The sequence below is a fragment of the Gallinula chloropus genome (genome assembly GCF_964237585.1).
Source record: "Gallinula chloropus genome assembly, chromosome: 3".
Classification (NCBI taxonomy): domain Eukaryota; kingdom Metazoa; phylum Chordata; class Aves; order Gruiformes; family Rallidae; genus Gallinula; species Gallinula chloropus.
The window spans coordinates 30634778-30657066 of NC_140087.1; the positions used below are offsets into that span (position 1 = coordinate 30634778).

The 22289-nt window shown below is 37.1% G+C and overlaps 1 protein-coding gene across 5 annotated transcripts in view; it reads left to right on the forward strand.

Moving 5' to 3' along the window:
- Nucleotides 1-22289, forward strand: part of SYNE1 (spectrin repeat containing nuclear envelope protein 1) — a gene marked incomplete at its 5' end in the record, with an annotated part of 299290 nt that overhangs the window by 122237 nt on the left and 154764 nt on the right. For all 5 annotated transcript variants that reach the window (XM_084262132.1, XM_084262133.1, XM_084262136.1 and 2 more), the window contains 16 exons: nt 346-499; nt 791-1419; nt 2096-2275; nt 5105-5255; nt 6374-6532; nt 7271-7453; nt 9314-9415; nt 11712-11915; nt 12832-13039; nt 13729-13841; nt 14513-14718; nt 15770-15925; nt 16880-17171; nt 17778-17950; nt 19115-19424; nt 21528-21692. In XM_084262132.1, the coding sequence (XP_084118258.1) occupies nt 346-499; nt 791-1419; nt 2096-2275; nt 5105-5255; nt 6374-6532; nt 7271-7453; nt 9314-9415; nt 11712-11915; nt 12832-13039; nt 13729-13841; nt 14513-14718; nt 15770-15925; nt 16880-17171; nt 17778-17950; nt 19115-19424; nt 21528-21692 (3385 nt within the window). The remainder of the gene's footprint in view (nt 1-345; nt 500-790; nt 1420-2095; nt 2276-5104; nt 5256-6373; nt 6533-7270; nt 7454-9313; nt 9416-11711; nt 11916-12831; nt 13040-13728; nt 13842-14512; nt 14719-15769; nt 15926-16879; nt 17172-17777; nt 17951-19114; nt 19425-21527; nt 21693-22289) is intronic.

Here is a 22289-nt window from a genome sequence, read left to right on the forward strand (position 1 = left end):
ATTGCTGTGTCTGAAAGTTACAGTTTAGCAGTCATCAAAATCATTCTCTTTACTGAGACTACCCCTATGAAGAAAAGTCGAAGGACATACTTTGATTGTTTGGGATACTTCTAACAGTTGATATGAATAAAACAGTGGAAATAGCAAAGAGCCAAACTGGTGCTTTCAAGCGTATTATTCCCTGGTTAAGAAATCCACATGGCAGTCTTCATATTTGTAACATTAAGATACATTTTCTTCCTTCCACCGGGTGTTGTTAATGCTGTCCAGTCAGCTGTGCTTTTGATTATGGGAAGTGATTAATTTACATCAAGTGCTTTCATATTTACATCTGACATCCTATAGGATCAACTTCCTTCAATCTCTTGTTGCTGAGCATGGGCAGTTTGATGAGCTCCTGCTCAGGTTTTCAGACTGGATTAAGCAGTTTCTTGCTGAGATACAAGCCACTTCAGAGATAAACACAGCTGATCAACAACTAGCTGCATCTCATAATAAGGTAAACTTTTGGATGTAAATATTAAAGACAGAGAAATTGTACAGTGCATTCAGCTAAATATTAATCTAAAGCTGGCATGAGGTCATTTATTTGTTTGAAAACTGATGCGCTGTTGCAGTTTCATACAGCTTTCTGTTATCTGATGCGTTTAAAGCCAAATGGTAGCGCTGAACTGTTCTCACTGAAAACCCCTCAGTACTACTTGTTTTTCTTATAAGTTTAGTAATAAAATGTTTTCTGAGCTTTTGATTGGAAGAAGAAACCCAGCCCTTATTTTTTTCTGTCTCATAGAACCACTCAATGGAAGTCGAAAGTAAGAATAAGCAGTTACAAAGTCTGAAGGAACACGTAGATAAATTGTGTTCTTTCTGCTGCCCAGAGGACCAACAGACATTGCAGGGAAAGACTGAAGATTGCTTTCAGATCTTCCAGGAGGCAAGTCAAATAATTTCCCAAAGAAAAGAGGCTCTGGATCAGCTGCGGGTATTCCTGGAGCTTCATAGTGCTGCGTCAGGAGTGCTCCACCAGCTGAGACAGACAGTGGAGAAAACAGGAAATATGGATAAAGCTAAATCTGAATTACTGGAGAAGGAACTCAATGAAGTTATTCGAGATCTTAACAAGCTGGAATCTGTTGCCATCGGTTTGGACGGTTCCCTTACTAAGGCCCAGTATCACCTAAAGCACAGCATTTCTGAGCAGAGGACTTCCTGCAGGGCTGTGGTGGATAATCTGTGCTTGGAACTGGAGGCAGTTCAAAACCTGCTGGGAACCAAACAGAGCGAGGCAGAAGCCCTTGGAGCATTGTGGAGATCTTTTATGGAACGTAAAGAACAGCTACTGAAGAGTATTGAAGATACCGAGGAAAAGGCTGACAAGGAGGGCCTGAAGGAGGCAACGCTACAAGCCCTCCAGCAAAGGTAAAAACAGTATTAATGGTTGAGATTAGCCTTCATTTGCCTACACTCCCTAGATGTTTTATGATACATTGCAGGCGTTCATGAGTTTTCTGCCTGGGTACTTTACTTCTTACCCCACATATATACACATATATCTATTTAATAAAACTTTGTAAGTGAGCGAGCTGTTTGGATGGAGGAAGAAAATGAAAAGGACACTTAGCAAGACCTGCTAATCATTTATATTGAATGAACAGTCAAGAAAATCTTTCTCAGAAATTTATTTTGTCTGTATGAATCCAAGTTCCAAATAGCTATTAGAAACCCCAAATAAGATAACTATCTCTATGCTTACAAAGCTAAAGCCTGTACATGTGCTGAAGAAATTTAAAACACTTACTGTAATAAAGTATTAATTAAAATATTTATTTCCAAGTCACTGTGGGAGGTGAAAGTATATCTATATAATCTTATAGCTGTTTACTTATCAGAAAAAAAATCACATTCTGAGTCAAGTTGTAGCAGGAACAAATCCAGATAACTCTTCCTTTTCTCAAAAAATATTGTAGAAAATGTTTTTAAAAAGGAAATTGATGTACAGTAACTCTGTCAGCAACTGTTTCACTCTTCCTTTCTCCTCTTTTCTCATGAAAAAAATAAAGAAAAGTAAACTTGAAACTTGCCTTTTAACTTGCAGATTGAGGATCTTTAACCAGTTAGATGAAGAATTGAATTCTCACCAGCATGAACTCCAGTGGCTTATGGACAAAGGAAAACAAATAGCTCAAAAAGATGTTACATTTGCTCCTGAGATTGACAAAGAGACAAATCGCTTAGAATCATTGTGGGAGGACACAAAGAAAGTCATACATGAAAAGTAAGTAGATCATCGAATCATAGAATCATTAAGGTTGGAAAAGACCTCCAAGATCATCTAGATCTTAGACTTAAGGAGAGAAAGGAGAGGATTCTTTTAATGAGGAAAAGAAACCCAGTTATTTAATTTTAATACCTTCTTGCCATATTAATCTAAATGAAAATCAGGGCTTCTGTGTTAAATATTGGGTAGAAGATAAAAACCAGTATAAACCAGGATATATGTCAGTTGTAATTATACTGTTAATAAAGCCACAGATAAGTCCTCGGGACAGTTCTTAAAGATATACTGGGCTTTTAGTTGCATGTTAATGTTTACTCTCTTGAAAGATAAGAAATCTTCATTGAGATTTCACTGTCACTCCAAATAGCACATACTATGCTTCTAGCATGTATTTTCCTTCTCTATTGGGTGTGTGTTTCTGACAACCCTATATTCAGTGGTCCTAAATCATTCTTAGATTTAAATATTTCTTTCTGCCCAAGGGACCAGGCTCATGACAATCATTAGTGTATAATCAGTTATATATGACAGTTTTGTATATCAGTTATTAAATTTGATAAAAGAACTAAAGAAAGTTTCATCTTAACTTTGTCTTAACTGCTTCTTCATCACCATTAAAGAAGACTTTTAATAATTTTTAAAATTTTCATGGTAAAATTATGTGCTAGAATCATGCACCATTCTCCATGCACCTAATTTTTGTTGAAGTGCAGAAGCAAAACAGTTTTAAGGCTGGATTAATTTTAAAGTTGACTTCAATGAGTATATGCAATTAGGTAATAGCCATGTGACTGCTGGGATTGTGTACTGGAATGATGATTTTTTTAAAAAAACAGAACTCATTTGGACTGAAAAATTTTTTTCCTTTGATTTATATAGTCTACTGTTATTCTGTTCTTTTAATTGACACCATACCAATACATGTAGATATACTGCCCGTTAACTATATCTGTGTATTATTTTCTTAATGAACATACACACTGCTACATGAATTGCATTTCTGGTGTTTTCCTCCAGCTGAATTCAGTCAGGTTTTCTGGTGCATTTTAAAGAGATACATTTGTTTAAAAAAGTCCATCACTCCTTTTTCTTCAGCACTGCTGTTAATATGTATTTCATGTTGCATGTTGCTATAACCCATTTTTCTTGTCTCTTACCTAGTATGATAAAAGTAAACAAACTAATTTCCACATACATAGGCCAGAAGCTTGACAGTGCCAGCCTGGTAGTGAAGAAAATGTTAAAGCTGTGTCTGCCTCATAGGTGCATTACTGAGGGTAAATAAGTTGACCAGTTTTCACATACTGGCTTAGTTGTTGCCATCTTGATACCTAAAGCTGAAAGATGTACCTCATTATTCCTTTCTAACATAAAAATAATGCTAATTTCTGTATAAATTAATTTCTTATTTTAAATTATTTTGAACTGTTCTCTCTCTCATACAGACAGAATTTTTGACCCTCCTGAACCTGATTATTTTGGAGAGCTCTTCTCTGGAGAATATTCAGAGAAGTGCCAGCTCCTTAAAATGATTATTACTCTTTCTTACCAATGTCATGTTTCCCAAATTCCTTTCATTGACAAACACTGTTTTACAACTAAACACATCCAGAATATTAATCTTCTTTCTCTCTCTTCAGTATAAACACCAAGAATGGATTGAATAGTTGGGGTTTTTTTCTTCTATCCCTTGCCTGAGCATAAATAGGCAGTAGAAAAAGAAATAGGGGTGGAAAAAAATTAATCGGCCTGTTGTTGGTGGCAGGTTATTCTGTTCTCAGTAGAATGACAGGTAAATTGAATATAATTATTAGACCCAACAGCAAGCATCTGAAAATAAGAGGACAAAATAGTCCGACTTTTCTTGAATAGCTGTGTCGTGGTTCTGGCCCTAGCTGGGAGCTGAGCACCAGGCAGCCACTCACTCTTGGGGAGGTGGAGGGAAAGGAAAAAAGGAAAAAAGCAAAGGCAAACTTCATGGATTGGGATAAGGATAGTTTACTAGGACAGCGGAGAGAGAAATAATGACAATAGGACTTCTATAGCAACAATGTATGAAACTGGTGATACACAATGCAGTTTCTCACCAAACCATGTAACTCAGGCTGTACAGCTTAGAGCTGCCCTGGAGATGAAGTGTCCCAAAAAAACTGTGTGTCCTGGAGCTGTCCGCTCCTCTCCCCACCAGCCCCCCTTTCTGTTGAGCATGGCTTAAGTGGCTGGAATACCCTCTTTGGCCAGCTTGGGTCACCTGTCCCAGCTGTGTCCCCTCACAGCTTCCTGAGTGCCCCCCGCCTTCTCATTAGCAGAGCAATATGGACAACTGAAAAGTCCTTGACTGCAACAACTAAATCATCAGTGTGTTATAAGCACTGCTTTCATCCTAAGTCCCAAACACAGCATTCCACCAACCTCTAGAAAGAAAATTAACTGTCCTAGCCAGAACCAGGACAAGATGTAGTCTTTACTTCTTTTAATCCCAAAAGATACTGCATGTAAAAGAAACAACTTAAAAAAATGAGATGTGAGTGCCAACATCATTATAATGTGGTTTCCAGTTGAAGGATGTTAAATTTAAGAAGTGAGAAGCTTGAATTACAGTTTCAGCCTTTCTTTTGCTCAAGTCAGTTGCTTCAGTATCTGATACATATGAGATGGCGATTCATATACGGTCTCTTCATTGCAATAAATATTAATATTTCCTTGGCTGCCTCAAAAGTTTAGCACTGTATGCTGATTTGACCACAGTGAATTGCTGTGTCACATTCTGTGTCCTTCAGAAACATGACAGCAAATGTTGTTTAACACAACCTTTTCACATTGCAGAAAGGAGCAGTCCTGCATTCTTATCGAACTGATGAAGGAATATCAGAGCTTGAAGTCAACAGTAATGAAAGTCATAGACAGTGCTGACAGTGCTGCTGTGATCAAATCTATCTGGAAGGATCATGAAGATGTCAGGCGAACTTTATCAAAGGTAATTGCAACTATTTTCATTTGAAGGATGTAAATTATCTTTGATTTAGATGGATGTTTCTGTCTGAATGGTGCCCTTGAGCTGTGTGAAATGTTCCTTGCATTTACTGTCAAGTCTTCTCACCCTGATGTTCATGGTTTAACTTGTATTGATTCAGATGATGAAAGAATATAGCTCTTTAAGCATTTTGGTGAGACCCATTAATATGTATTTGATTGTTGCTATTTGTAATTTTAACACCTAGAAATTAACTAGAACTGAAAGCCAGAACAGAGATTGCCAGTCCAACAAAGAAATGCACGTAACTTCCATATGATTCCCCACTTTAATGTGATCATTGAGGCTGCGGATGGTTCCCTGCTACAACAGTGGCCACATGTGGACCTGAAGAAGTTGGAGTGCAATGAAGGTTTTGCACAACTCCAGCTGTAATGAAGCAGGCCTGGCCACATGGCCATACTGCCTCCAGATTGGTAGTTTGTCTCTAATGTTGATCTGTAATACTTGTTAAAGAAAGAAGTGAGAGATGCTTGCTGGGATCTTTCATGAGTGTGTTGTCACCTCTTCCGTGAGAGGTTTTAAAAGTTTCCCTATGCTGAGAATTGTAGACTTAGACAGATTTTGTCTAATGCCGTTCTGAACACATTCGTACTTTTGTTTTCCAGAGTCTCTAAGAATGACGGGTTTTAAAATTCTAAATTTTGTTTGCAGCACCTTTTCTTCCACATGTTGCAACTCCAGAACTGATTTTAGACAGTAGTTAGTCAGTGACGGGTTTTAATTTTTAAATTAGAGTCTCAACAATAAAAAGAGTATTTTTTTTAAGTTGCCTTAAGTCCTGAAGATAGCTGGGTACCAAGTGGGGGAAATTCAGACTTATTCCCACTTGTCTGCTTTATTTGTAAGAACGAAGTGGTTATGCTTATGAGATAACCATTTCAATTGCTCTGTATTTTGTGACATAGCTAAATATTAAATGGTAGTAGTAGATACTTTGCTGAGTTTGAATTCTCAAGTGCACAACAGACACCATAGTGCCAGGAACAGGTTCCTGGAGAACTGGATTTTCTTTTCTTTCATCAAGGCATCATTGAACAAGCAAATATTTATGTCCACAGCATGAAGCAGCCAAGAATGATCTGAGCGAGAAACAAAAAGACCTGGATACTTTCACCAATAAAGGAAAACAACTGTTAGCAGAATTGAAAAGAGTGCATAACTGCGACTCCACTGCGGTAAAAACAGATATGGACTGTATGGTGGACAAATGGCTAGATGTAAGACTCTGGTGTTTTTATGCTGAATACATTTTTAAAGTTGGGCTAAGGTTATAGCATTGGTATTTTCCTGGGGTCTTAGAGCACAATTCTTCAGTAAAGTTTACTTTGCCGCATATCTCAAAGGGTTAATCATAAGGATTTGGAGTCAATTCTATGCACAAAGTTGTGATATCCAATTGATGGATTTAAAATGATGTCTTATAACAACACCTGAATGTTACTAGTATAAATTTGCTCAGTGCACACTGCTGAGTATAAATTTGGATTGGGTTATCACCTAAGCTATGCCAATATACCTTTCTTAAATTGGACTAAATAGGTTAGGCAATAAATTGTATTAAGCTGCAACATAGATGTGAATATGTAAGGAAAGAAATTACAGCAGAGAAACATAATATAAAAGCATTTTCATATTCATTTCGCTTTATTAGAAAATTCCTACATTAAGAAATATAAATGTAGAGGTTTTGAAAGATAAAGTTTATTTGAACATAAAACTCTTTCCAAGTTAGAAATCCACACATTTTTAGAAACAGTCACATATGAAAATTTTTAATTTTGTAATCTAGGTAACTAAATTGAAATTAGAATTCAGAACTCAGACCTAAATCTAAGAAGATTATCTCATCTAGGCTTACTAATTATTTCTGGTGCATCTTTTTATAGCTGGCTGCAAAATAAAGAAATCTAAAATTAATTTGTGAATGCTATTGTTACATTCTCTTCTCCTAAAAGGTGTCTGAAAGAATTGAAGATAACATTGACCGTCTGAGTGTAAGTGTGTCTCTGTGGGATGACATCCTGAAAACTGGAGATGAAATAGATGGATGGTGCAACAAGTGCCTTTCTCAACTGAATGAAGGCATCAACAACTTGAGTAACAGCCAGAGAATGGAGGTCCTTCTGAATGACTTCCAGGTGTTTTACCCATAAACCATTCATAAAAACGTTCTGGACAAAAATTTCAAGTGATGTCAGGCACATAGATAAGACTGTGCTGCTGGACACCACCATGTCCCCTGCTCAAGCAGCAGTACCACTAGCCCAGTGGCTAGTGGACAGGATTCCAGTCCTTTTTTTTAAGCTGTTCCCTTCTGACATAAACAAGAATGACACCACTCTTACTAACCTAAGCTCTGTTATTTTGGCTTTAGCAATACATGACAATGTGTTCTTGCAAGCACAGTAATTTCAAAAAGCATGGCATTGGACTGATCACTACTCCAGCAGAAACTGATGGAAATTTTAGACAACTTCAGCTAAGTTAAGCAAAAAATTATTAGCTTCTAAATCTCATCTAAGAAGGTAGATTCTCCAGAAAATGAAAAAGACTGGGGGGCAAATTTTAATGCCAGGTTCTAACAATGTCAGTAAGGTGAGCCTTTCTTTTCTGGATAGTATTTTACTGTTTTAGAAATCTACCCAGTGTTCAGGAGGCATTCTGCCTGTATTGGCTGAAAGTACACAGCAGATCAACAACAGCACGAGCCATATTCTACTTAAATTTGAATAAATTCTGTCCTGAAGAAGGTGTTCACTGAACATATAAAAGTAGTGTGTTAGAATACAAAATGCTGCTAAATCAGTATTTTGGTCAGGACAAGCTTCATATCTCGTCTTTCTGATTAGTGTAGCAATCTAACCTAAATTCATCACTACTGAGATTGATTTGGAGTAAGAGCAGCCAGAACCCAAACCACAGATGTACCTGATTCACAGGAGGGTGAGAACAGCAGGAGACATGAGCGCTGTGCATACATCTGCAGACACAGAACACGTAGGCCATGCTGCTTTTTTATACTTTCTTTTACAAAGACAAGAGGAAAGCTGATTCCCTGACAGAAAAAGGGTCCTGTGATTTCAACAATCAGAAAGAGATGAGCGTAGGCAGAGACAGTAAGCATGCTTTTGATATGGTCCATAGCAGTGGTCCTTTTCTTGATCAGTCGCTTAATCTTATATCCTCCTGGCACACAATACCCACTGAGGATTATTCTGGGGCCACCTAAAGTACTATTTAGGGCAGATGTTAAATGCAGAAATTTAATCCTAAAATCCACTATCCAGTCTTTTAACTGGAGTGATCTGTTAGAATTTGTTTAAAAGAAGGTTTGGGTAGTAGGCTACATACACCAATTACTTGCCTAACACTTCAGAACCACAATTAGACAAAGTTTGAATTTCTCTTTCACTTTGCTACTACTGTTTTAATAAGTAGAATATTTCTTTATAACTTGAATCTATATGACCACAGTAAATGCAAGTTCCAAATACGTCAGCATTGTCAACATATATAGCAGCATATATAGCAGCAATTTTTTATTCTTTTTTGAGGTGAAAATTTATTTCTGTGTCTATCTTTTTTCCAAGAGCTCACTTTATTGTACAAAAAAACCAGAGAGCACATGTATTATGCTCTGCATGCCTCCATTAAGTGAAACCTAACAACCACATTAGATTTTTCCATTCAAATAAACAATGACATTCCCATCTTTATTCAGCCAGTTTTAGGAAAGAAAAGCTGTTAGTACATTTTAAATGCTAAAAATGTGTGTGGTTATTTTATTTTAATGGAGGGGAAAAAAGTCTCTGAACTGAGTCTAGTACAGGAAAAGAGATGGAACATTTTTAGCGAATAAACATACTAGAAGAGTGTTTTCCCTGTGTTTGCTAAACTGTGTTTAGATTTTCTTTCATTTTTGAAATTGATAGAGCACCCTTCTAGTGGTCTAAAACCTTTTTATTGTTTGGTATGAAACTCTGACATCTCTTTTACAGTCTGAAGTCAAGGATAAAGAACTGAAGTTGGAGCAGCTTAGTTCCAAAATTTCAGATCTTAAAGAACTGACCCATAGTCAAGAGCCTCCAGCAGATCTTCAGGTAAAGTAAAGATTTTGGTAATTGCAGACTGTGCCCAAATGACTAAAAAGCTCCTCCTGAAATTTCTGTTTCTCCTGTACTGCCTTTTTTTTTCATAGTGACAAATACAATATTATTTATATGTATCACAACTATTAGTTTTTCATGTATTTTTCATTTAGTTAACTTTGATTTTTTTTCTGAAAAAAATACATCATAAAGTAACTAAACATTAGAGTTGCAAAAGTATAGTATACTAAATCAAAAGAGTAAAAAGTTTCTAAGGTAGCTGATCAGATATCAAACAGATAATAGCCACTACAATGCACAACATTAATCTACATATGAGTGCATGCACAGTTTACCTCTTTGGAAGAATTATAATGCAATAAAATATGTTCATTTGATTTATCAAACACAAAATATTCTTTAGTGTACTGTAATTAGTGCACTGAACTAGCTGTTATGAGAGAGGGGTAAAATATGGACAATGAAGATCATCTATTGAACTTTTGCTATTGACTAGGTCCTTATTTGTTTGTTGAAGGCAAGTCAAGTATGGTGATTCTGCCCCTCTACTATGCTCTCATGAGACCCCCACCTCAAGTACTGTGTCCAGTTCTGGAGTCCCCAACATAAGAAGTACATGGAATTGTTGGAACGGGTCCAGAGGAGGGGCTCAAAGTTGATTAGATGGGTTTCAGCGCCTCTCCTATGAAGACAGGCTGGGAGAGTTGAGCTTGTTCAACCTGGAGGAGGCTCCAGAGAGCTTTTATAGTGGCCTTCCAGTGCCTGAAGGGGGCCTACAAGAAAGCTGGGAAGGGACTTTTTAGAAGAGCATGTAGTGATAGGATGAGGAGAAATTGTTTTTAATTGTAAGGGGATAGATTTAGTTTGGATCTAGGAAAAAAATCTTCACTGTGAGGGTGTGAGGCCCTGGCACAGGTTGTCAAGGGAGGTGGTGGGTGCCCCCTCTCTGGAGGTATTCAAGACCAGGTTGGATGAGGCCTTGAGCAGCCTGGTCTAGTGAGAGGTGTCCCTGACCATGGCAGAGGGGTTGGAATTTTTTGATCTTTAAGGTCCCTTCCAGCCCTGACCATTCTATGATTCTATGTTCTAGGGCAGATGCCTATTTTGGATAATTAATTTCAAATGGAAACTGGTGTGAGAGGTTATTCACTTTCATTGTCACAAGATTTAAAATATAAGCTGACTTCTGTGATTTCCACAGACAGGGAAATATCTCACCAGATATTTGTTATAAAACTCTTTATCATATTTTAATGGAACTTAATATTAAGACTCAAGCCTTGTCCACTTTTTGCCATGACTGTACAGATAAGCCTCAATTAATGACCAGATATGGGTCGAGAACCCTGTAGTATAAAGATGTTCAAATTACATGGAAGTTCTTAATGTTCTCCCAAATTGTTGCCTTTATGTGAGAGGTTCAGAAAATTCAGGTTTAATCATGTTTAATAATAAGTAACTATCCACTTACAGAGCAAGATATGGGGTAAATTGTTTTGCAGAATACCACCGTTAACCAACACACACCTGATTCCAAGTACTAAATATGAGAAGTACAATAAAAACGTAAATCATATCTGCTATAAAGTAATTGTAGCCAATATATAAATGCAAATTTGAAAATACAACTTCACAAGCAAATCATAAATCTCCAAATAATTTGCTAACATTCTAATGCTAAATTAATAAACTACAGTAGGATCAGCTCATAGCCTAAGAACATAAACAATTCCGTATTAGAATTTTCAGTAATTACCCTATTGACTGATTTGATATTCTTTTTATTAGTAATATGTGCACAGCTAAAATCTACTATAATTTCACGTATTGCTGTCTTTGAACAAGTTAATGGGCAATATTCTAACTTATTTTTGTATTGTCTTCAATTTTCATCTGAGTTGCACTGAAATACTTCAAGCCTTAGTGCTCTGAAGTCTCACCGATATTTCTTTTTTTGGAGGCAGTCTTGTTTAGGTTGTGTTCAGCATATATGGAAAATTAGTAAAGGAAAAAGATCAACTGTTTAATTTTTCAGAAGTGGATAATAACTTTAACAGTTCACAGCCTGGCTGTGTGTAAATTAGTATCCTTTCTTTGGATTACTGTATGTCTAAAGCTTAATCCTGAATGGTTGACATTTTTATTTATGTAAGTATCTTCAGTTACAGATTTAAGGAGAGTAAAATTATCATTGTGGGTCAGTATCCTACCTTCCATGTTTTTAATAAACATTGTCCATGATAAATGTTTTATTTAAAAGCTTTAATATGTAACACTTTACTTTTAGTTTATAGAATCAGATTTGAGGCAGAAGTTGGAACATACCAAAGAAATGTCAGAAATGGCAAAAGAAACACTGAAAGATTTCAGTTCTCAGAAGATGCAGTTAGAGAAGTTCATCAATCAGATGACGGACTGGTTAACAAAAGTGGAGGAGACACTTTTAGGCTCTGCATGTAACCTGGATCTTGAAGCTCTAAATAAAGTGAAGGTCGGTACTGAAGAAAATGAATATGCTTTTTTTACTATGCAATTATCTTTGGGGTTTTGTCAGAGTTTTTGCTAAGCATTATACTTAATTTTCACTTGATAAAAAATATGTATCTCCTGTACAGTAACTAGAATATTAGAAAATAATAGTGATACTTCTAAGAAGTTCTGCCAATGAACGAAAGTTCTAATCTATTAACTTTATACAAACTTTTTAGAAAATTATAGTGAATAATATGGTCTTCATATGACAAGAACCAGGTTTGTTGCATTGAACTCTTCAGTCATTCCTCCAGAAAGTTTACAAGACCATTGACTCCCTTGCAATATAAGTTATGAATTTATAAGTCATCACAGCAAAAGACCCTGAACTGAACTAAATTTTAACACAAACTCCAATCTCAGAAGTCCTCCTCAGTCTTCCTATATTGCAATTTTTTGTCTCTATCCTAGAGCTGTCTTGAATGCATACAGATATGCACATCATAAAATGACAAATCACATGGAGGTGTTTTCAGCATGAGCACATTAACATTTATAATACTAGCCAATTCACATTTAATTTTCAAGCAAATGTTCCTCTCCAGTCGGATTAAAACTCCCTTTCATTCAGAAGCCCCACCAAATCCCAGTGTCACGTTGCATCTCACTTGTACTTTCAAACTTTGATGAAAATAACTACTGTTATTTAATCTGTGTTGAAATTTATTTCTTTTTAATAGAGTAGTAAGTCACGAGAAAGATAATTTTTTAACATTTCTGTGATGGCTCTTTACTTTCAAGGATTCATCTTACTTAGAAAATTCATGAAACCTTCCCTTCATTGTGTCCAGGACTTGCCATAGACAACAGGAGGAAGGAGCAGGAATGCTTGTTTCTTTACAAATGTCACATTTGTGTTGTAACTTCATTTTCAGGAAACACAAAAAGACCTTCAACTTCAGCAGAGCAGCATTGACTCAACCCGTGAGAACCTCAACAGCCTGTGTCGCAAATATCATTCAGCAGAGCTGGAAACTCTTGGTGGCACTGTCACTTCATTAATAAAGAAGTATGAGGCTGTGAATCAGCTCTGTTCCAGAACACAGGCCAGCATGCAAGAGTCCTTGGAAAAACATTTCCTCAGTGAGTCTTCAGGCTTGTTAATATGAGCCGTTAGCCTGCAGCCATGAATCATTCTGGAGCCCAGCAGAGTTTCCAGTGATGTCACCTACAATTACAACTTTATTTTTGTATGGAGTCTTTCAAAAAGCCTTGTTACCAAGTGTTCATTTGATAGCTGCTGTGAAGCAAAGCAAAAACAAAATTCAACTTTAAAAACGTATCATGCATGAAAGGCAAAAACCTCCATCATTCTTTAGTCTCTGTATAATCTCTATTGTGTGCGTACGATTTGTGCATTTGCCATAAAGAGATGTATATAATCAAGTGGAGATGTTTCTAATGTAAAAGTCCCCATCTGAAGTATTTCCTGGGCTCCCTGGATAGTCAGTGAAGTAGGCAGATACTAACGTAGATGTTATCTAACATTAAATTGGGACATACCATAGACTGAAAATTCCTGTCTTTTCCCATTGATTATAAAGGGGAGTCGAGTGTAACTGTTCAAATCAGGTTTTTACAGTGGAAATATCTAATTTTCTATGAAATCAGTCCCACTCCCCAAAGTCACTGAAGGCAGCAAGACTCACCCTGTTAGCTTTTATGCACTTTTCCTGAGGGATAGAATCGTGGAGGACAGCTGTATAGTACTGTGGATAATACTGCTTCTTAAAAAAATAATTCTCTTCTCTGTCCTTTTTTTGTTAAATAAGATTCTATGCAAGAATTCCAGGAATGGTTTTCTGGTGTGAAGGCTCTAGTAAAAGAATCATCTGACAGGTCTGGAGACAGCAAAGCCATAGAGGCAAAGCTACATGACTTGCAGGTATAGTAAATAAAATATATATTAAAAGGTTATTATTTTAAATGTATGTATCCAATTATATGTATATATACCATTCTGGATTCTATCATATTTATTTTTTTTTTAAAAAAATTAATGTAGGAGTGGTTCAAGACAGCAATATGTACTGTGGAGGGGATATGATGGAAACTGTGTTCACAGTTCTGAGAGATCAGAATTTAATTTCTGGGAAGTTTTTGTGTGACTAAACTATTCTTGTTTCTGATTTTTAATATTTTTTCTTTTTGTTTTCCCTTATTTCTCTTCCATTTCCCACTTGCACTATTGTTTATTCGATCTTTCAGATTAACACTGATGTCAAAGCTTAACTGTGTAGATTTTTGATGGGACAAAACACAAATAGCAGACTCCTACTGCAAACAGCCTAATTCCTGACTTGTATAACATCTTCAGGACATAACTAAACTATCCAGAGAAAGACAGGACCATCTTGGGACCAAACAGGAAAATTGAGCTCTGTGAATTGTTGCATTACTTAATAAAATTTAATTTGAACTATGTGCTTAGAATTTTTTCCAGAGCCAGACATGGCTCTCATCTTGTTGGGGAAATCTGACCACTTCTAATACAAATAGTGCTTATCTTCAGTTATGAAATCATGCATGTCTAAACTGTGTTTTTTCATTACACAGAGTGTGCTGAATTCTGTTAGGGAAGGACAGAACAAATTAGATGCTGCCTGCAAAGAAGGAGAAAGTCTGTATGCTTGCTTACCCAAACCAGTTGTGAGCCATATTCAGGACCAAATAGCAAAGTCTAACCAGAGCTTCCAAGAATTCCTCAACCAGTGTCTGAATGATAAGAAGGCCCTGGAAGTTTGCGCCTCACACCTGGGAAGGTAATACCAGTAGTCACTGATGGACTGCATGACATCGTCTCCAGCTATAGGAATACAGGGCAAAACTGGAAATTATTTCCACTTAATCTAGCCCTGTCTGCACTTTTATTTGGAAATATTTAGGAGAACATGAAGTTCTCTGCTGAAAACAAATCAACAGGTCTTGCTCCAAGGGTATTGATTTGGTTAAGAATAGAAGGTTAGAATCATATATGCGGGAGATCTGTGCAGCTCATGCAATCCCAAGTCAGCAGTTGGAATCTCAGTAATTTAAATGCAATTTCCTGGAAGGAAAAGGTGTGATGAATTTTCAGTTTTTTCCCTGGGGTTTGAAGATAGTAAATTTTTTACACAGCATACTTGTCTCTTGTCCTGTACCAGATGGACATATTTCCTAAGGAACTAATAAGATAACACTCTTAAATTACTACTGGGGGCTGGAATTTTAAGAGTTAAAATACTTTTAGGTATATCTAGATTCAAAACTGTTGCTAATTGTAAGCAAAGTTAGTATAGGAGTAACAGGTAGAACAGCAAGATGAGATGGTGTACCTTCATGTAAGGAAAAGGTTTTCAAATTTTGGGCCAGAACTCAGGTGAGTGCCTGAGATTCCAGTTACATTCTGTTGGAGTAATTAAGAGGACAACATTTAGATGGTGTAAGCTTCAATACTGAGGAAAAGTCCATTTTCACCCACTTTTTTTAATCTTAGATTGAATCATTTTAAGGATTTGGAAAAAAACTTTCTTTTGGTCAGCCTTTACTAAATCTAGTAATAAATAAAAGCACTGTCACTTTAAATTTTCCAGACTTCTTTCTCAGTGTAGTTCCCATGATTTTGCTGAACATTTTTAGAGAGTTGCTGAATATTTTTAGGTTAGTAGTCACTGTGGAATAATGTTTTGTGTACAACTCCCAATCTCAAAGCATGAAATTGATGCCTAGCTTTATTTTCCTGGTCTTGTGAATATTGAAAGGACTGAGTTAACTTCTTGCTAACGTTACTCCACCTGAGCAATATTCTGAAGGGAGTATTTATCTACTCTATAGCTTTGAAGATCAGCACAAGAAACTTGGGCTGTGGATTCATGACATGGAAGAAAGAATAAGCACTGAAGCTTTAGGAGAGAGCAAACAGCTTATTCCTGAGAAGAAAAAGGAGGTGCAGAAAGTGGAAAAATTCCTGGAAGAGTTACTGAATTCAAGGTAGTATGAAATACGTTTCCTAAAATACTCTCACTTTTTCCTCTTCAAAAATACTGACTGTAAAAGCGTTAAGGAAAAGAGACACTTATTGTTATACCCACTTTTTCTTGCTTTCTTTCTTACTTTCTGTCCTGTGACACTGGGTTAGCAGAATCCCCTTTCTGATATAACTGACTTTATAAAAGAGCTCAAATAACATCCCCATTGGCTGTGAAATCTTTCTAGAATTCCGACTTAGCCAACAGATGATGAAGTAATTGCCTTTTTTAGTACACAAGGTTTTTTCAAATTCTTTTTATTATATTATTAGGTTGGTGAAGATAGAACAGAAAAAGTGGTCAGTTGTTCAAGCCTCACAGCATGCTGAAACACCCAGTCTCTACTTATTCCCTTGAGACTGATAAAGGACATTTTGGTCCAATGTGAAGTCCCTGTAATCTCACGGTATCAGAAAGCGCAATCCAGTAGATTGAGATTTGTTGTACCTGTATGAATGCAGAGTTTTAATCCCTTTTCCCTGCCCTTTTAATGAAAGTCCAAGTCAGTGTCTAATCCTGGACAAATGGCCTGACCTTTCCAGCATGTCTTCCTACCTGTCAAAGACTATAAACATCTCAGAAGCCTTGACAGATATGAAAAAGTAGAGGTTGATAAAGAACTGGGAATTCCAGCAGCTGAGAAGATTAAGTTAGCTTTTAATTCAAAGATTTCAGTGTGTTTATTTTGAGAACCAAAATCTGCAAGAAATGGCACTGTACACCAGTGAAGACATTAATCAATGCACACTACTTATATTTCCTTCCTGTCCCTCCAAACTCTTTTTTTTCTTTTAACAATGAACTCTGCTGCTGGTGATGTAGATAATTGTCAGCAACCTTCACAACTTCTGATAGTTGCTCTAACAATATCATATGTTTTCTGAAAATGATTTTCAGTCTCAATGTTTTCTTTCAGGGAATCTTTTGATAAGCTGTCACAAATGGCGCAGGCCTTAAATGAAGAAGGGCATGGTGCAGGGAAAGAAGTGCGCCTGGCCTCTCAGCATCTCACCAGTTACCAAAATATGGTGAAAACTGTCAAGGAGAAGCTACGAACATGTCAGCTTGCACTCCAAGAGCATCTCACTTTGGAGGAGGCATTGCAGAGTATGTGGTCATGGGTGAAAGAGGTTCAAGATAAACTGGCATCATCAGAGAGCACTGTTGGTGGCAAAGACACACTAGAGAAACGACTTACACAAGTTCAGGTAAAGAGGGATACAACTAGAGATTGCACATCAACGTTAACATTGGGTGTGGGCCACATCAGTGGGAAAGGAATGTTTTCATCTTTTATTTTTAGTGCGGTTATGAGGATTAGAATTTTTGACAAATTTGGAAGTGCAGGATGAAGGTTGATGGAGACAGGTGCCAGGTATTACATTTAATAAAGAATAAAAAGCAATGAAAATGTGTTTTCAGGTCCAAAAAATCTTTCTAATGGAGGGGAAGCCTTGGAATAATTGCCACAGAGAGATTGTGACATACCTGTTCAGAGGAGGTCTTCAGGAATGGGTTACACAAACATGTGTTAAGAAGGTCATCAGTGTAGTTCTACTCATTATCTACTGCAACATGAGTAATATTGTAGAATGACTCATGCAGTGAAATATCTGTATGGCTATGCAAAAATCTGCTGGGTCACTTGCACATAGGAAGGGACAAGCAGTTATAAGAAAAGATGCCTAGGAATTCATACTGGGCAGGGCTATCAAAGATAAATTGGCTCAGAGAAGGTGTCTGCTGTTGAAAGAGTAACAGCTTTCATTTCCCAGCATGTTACATTTGATATTTTGACTTATTTTGCCTCACAGGAGATCCTCTTACTCAAAGGTGAGGGTGAAGTGAAGCTGAACATGGCCATTGGCAAAGGAGAACAAGCACTTAGAAGCAGCAACGAGGAAGGGCAAAAGGTGATACAAACTGAGCTTCAGAAGTTGAAGGATGTATGGAATGACATCATCAGCACCTCAATGAACTGGCAGAGGTAAAATTCCCTGAAAAACATGTCAGACCCTTCTGTGTCTACATACTTACAAAGAGTGTTAATTTACAGCATTAAGAGTCCATTCATTCAGTACTCATATCCCAGGGGAAAGTTGTGTCATCAGAGAGAATCAAAATTGCCTGAAAAAAAATACATCTATTCTATAGAAAGATGAGTTGACCTTAGCAGATGAATCACATTTTATACGAGATTGTGATTTAAAAGTAAATAGAAATCATACAAATGCACACAGTGAAAAGGCTAGACTGGTCTTTCTGAATTACTGAACCTGGACTCTGTTACATCATCCCAGTCATTACTGGATAGAAATGGGTCCTTGATGGACTTCTGTATGTTCCTACTTCCTTAGTTTTCTAATGAATGCAAAGGTTTCCCTGCATCAGAAAACTCATAGATCTGCATCAGAAAGATCATATATCTCTGCTGTAGATAAAATGAGTGCTCAGTAATCTGGGTCCTAACTCTCAGCTGCCAGTGGTGGGACCCATGATATAGGTAAATTGCCTTTACAATTTCACTCTAATTTCACCCAATTTGTACCATAAATTATTATTTAGGTTAGGCTACACCGTTACATTTTGAGTAGAACCCTTACAGCACTCACATCTGTCATTAAGTCCAATGGAATGAAAATTACATTCCTCAACACAATTCCCCAAGAAATCTGGTGATCTGCTAGGAGAATCGGCATATAAGAGAAGAGAGTGTTTCTTATACATTGTAAATGAGACTATATATTTTTTTTTCCTTTTAAAACTTGCCAAAACCTCTCTTAATTGTCAATAATTGCATAGGCTGCTGTACACGTTATTACTCTAATCATAAAGAGCTGCAACAATGCTCTGTATTTTACTTTTCTGGACAGACACTGAAATGTGCTTTTCATTAGCCTGAGACAGACAGATTGCTCACGTAACCTGTAATAGGAAAGCAGTTGTATCAGGTTATATTCAGTAGCCCAAAGAACACAGAAATTCTAAAATAGTCTGGATGTAAGTTGACATAGAAAAGTGAAGCAAGATGGAAGAAAAACCATATCCTAAACATATTATGCATGGTTAGTGTAACAATTAAGGTATAAGTGGGCTCTTTTTTTTCAGACTTCTCTAAATTTCTCATCTATACTTTTTCTTTTAATGTAAGCTGCCTAGAGTCTGTCGTTAGCCAGTGGAATGAATATCTGGAAAGGAAAAAACAGCTGGAGCATTGGTTAGAGAACCTGGATCACAAAGTGGAACAGCCTTTAGAACCACAGATTGGTCTGAAGGAGAAGTTTGCTCAGCTGGATCACTTCCAGGCTATTGTTTCTGAGATAGAGGATCACTCCAGTGATTTACAGCAACTCATTGGAAAAGCTGTGGAACTGTATGAGAAAACAGAGGATGATTCTTTTGGAGAAGCAGCTCAAGAAGAACTAAAAACACAGTTTAATGACATCACAACTGTAGCCAAGGTAAGATAAAGGCAAAGGTCTCCAATTCAATTAAGTAAAATGTTTCAACATAAGGCTAAAAATTTGATTTTCATAGTTTTTTAGAAACTAAAGGATTGACTGTGTTTTAATAGTCTTCCCTTTTGTTATGTTATATGGCAAAACAGGTATAGGGAACTTAAATTGGTGTGGTTATGTTTTTTTTAAAGTGAAGGGCATATATATTATTCCTAGTTTGATGTAGAGATTGATATTTCTAACATTCTTCCAATTTATTTTAATCTTTTACTTTCATTCCTAGCACTTTTTTATTTTCCACTCTAACAGGAAGAATGAAATACCTTCCTGGGCAGAAAACATATCGTCAGAAAGAGAAATCCTATTGTCAGAGAGATATATGCCCATGTTTTGTGGTGTTTCAGGCCACTAAGCCCTGCACATGCTATAATGGCATTCTGTTTGGCTTCTTAGGAAAGATACATAAGCTCAATGAGACAATCTGCCAGCCAGATCAGGACAGTGAAACTAGCTCTGAGTCACTATCTCCAACTTTTCAGCATCAGGAAGAGGCAAGAAAGTATCAGGCTAATGTGAGACTGAAGTAAAAACACCGCATATATATGCAGTAGTCTGATGGAGGTTGGAGTCAGGTTTTCCTGTATTGAAATTGAATCTGGTTTCTAGAGAATCAGTGCAGTTTCATCCTCACATAACTCCTCTTCTTTCAGCGGTGTTAAATCTGGAGCAATACGAAGATTACTGACATACAATGTTTTTAAATTCATCTGACAGGAGTATCCTAAGTGAGCATGTCAGTGTTCTCCTAAAATCAGTATTTATCAGTACATTTCATTTCTTAAGCAAGACAGACAACTTTGCAGGCTTTCCCTTGGGAGAGAACAGCACTGACCACGACTGGTAGGAGCCACCAGAACAGACCAACTAAAGTTGTAGTTTGCCTCAACTCTCCTCCTTTACTGGTGGGAAGGAAGCAGAGAGAGGTCTGTGGTTGCCTTTCGTGGGGCCCTTTTGCTTCACTGAAGAATTATCTATTTTGTTTAGAGTCAGTTGCATGTAGACTTCTACTCTGGTTTTGAGGATTTATTTTAGGTCATCTTTGTTCAGCTAGTAACCATCCATTGTGTAGTTAGTCTGACACACTGGGAAGTTATAATTACTTTCAGAAGGAGCAACAGGGCTTTTTCATCTAACTTAAAGCACTAGTTGAATGTTGAATTATTCAGAATTAGAAGTAACTGGAGTGATTTTGTTTGGAAACATTTTAAGGATACTTAAGATCTAGCATATCTACAAAGAAGTGAAAAGTTGTTTGATTAGTTCAGTTCAGTTTTGGTTAGTTTTGATGAACATTCCTGAGCATTCGATCACAAGAATATCAGAACAAATCTACTAAGTCAAACCAAAGGCAAATCTAGTCCAGCACACTATTTCACCTTTTCATAGTAAGGCAAACTGACCCCACTTGAAGCTTACGTGGAAAAGCTAAGAAGGAGCCATGAAGCTGTTGTTTCTCTGCCTCTGGACAAGCATTCTCCAAGTCTATCAGGCAGGTGGCTGGGGATGGCCATCACTTCTGATCTAATGGCAAAAATGGGACTTGGCACCATAAGAATCTTTAATATTTTTGAACAGCAGAAGTTGTCCTTTGTAGTCTACATATAGGACATCTCTGTAACTCTGCTTAGCATTTATAAAGACCTGGTGCTTCTAAATAAAAGCTGTGTTTCCATCGGTGTGCTGCTCCCTGGGGATGATCTTTAAGACTCTTCCCAGAGGTATTAGGAAAAGTGTGCCAGGCTTACAGCTTTGATTTCTATTCAATTATACATTTTGTGTTACAGGATGTGTTAAAGTATGTTTTTCATATGTTTTCTGAAGGCTTTTTCATATTTTGCTCCAGCAGAACATACCTGTCCAGACCAACCTAAACCAAACCTTGTGCTGTGTAGCTGCTGCTATAAGCTGTAGTCTATTCAGCATTCCTGTGGATGCTATAGAGTCAGACCAGCACTCCATATCACCACATACTTAAAGCCAGGACAGTATTTAACCACTTTAATGGCCTTTTTTTTTTCTTTTTTTTTTTTCTCATTTGATTGATAGGAGAAAATGAGGAAAGTGGAAGATATTGTGAAGGATCATTTGCTGTACCTTGATGCTGTGCATGAATTCACCGACTGGCTCCATTCTGCAAAGGAAGAGCTTCACCGCTGGTCCGATACATCTGGAGATACATCAACCATACAGAAAAAGCTGGCCAAAATCAATGTAAGATAGATCTAAGACAGCTTCTGTGATTTCATTCATGATTTAGACCCTATGCTCTAAAATAGGCCAGGGCAAAAAGGATTGTAGGATCTTGCTCTTCGTGTATTTGAAATGGTGATTACGTTTCAGTGAGCTGAAAGCAAGCCTTCTAAGCTATGTTTTGTTTTCTGCTCCCTCCCCATATTAAACTGATGGAGTAAAAGCTCAAACAGACCTGAGTTAGCCACAGCACACATGGAAACAATTTGCAAGAGCGGAAGCCCAGTGGCATCACAGAAGAATGTGGCTTAGCTGATTAATGAATGCTGCTCTGTCCTCATCCCCAATACGCTTTCTCCGTGAGTGTAGTTGTCTAAATCAGTCAGGGGAATAAAAAAACTGACCAAAACCAACAAACCAAAACTTTGCTGATTTACATAAAATTAAGATGCATAAAGCTGTGCAAGGTTTGCTCTCCCCAAAAATGATAGCAATGTGAGGGTTGCCTCCCTGTGTTGCCTCTCCTTACTCTGGCATCGTTTCCTAGGCATGTGAGTGCCAAAGGATGTTATGTATTCCTGAATGCTGCATTAGAGCAGGCTGCATGTTTTGCTCTTG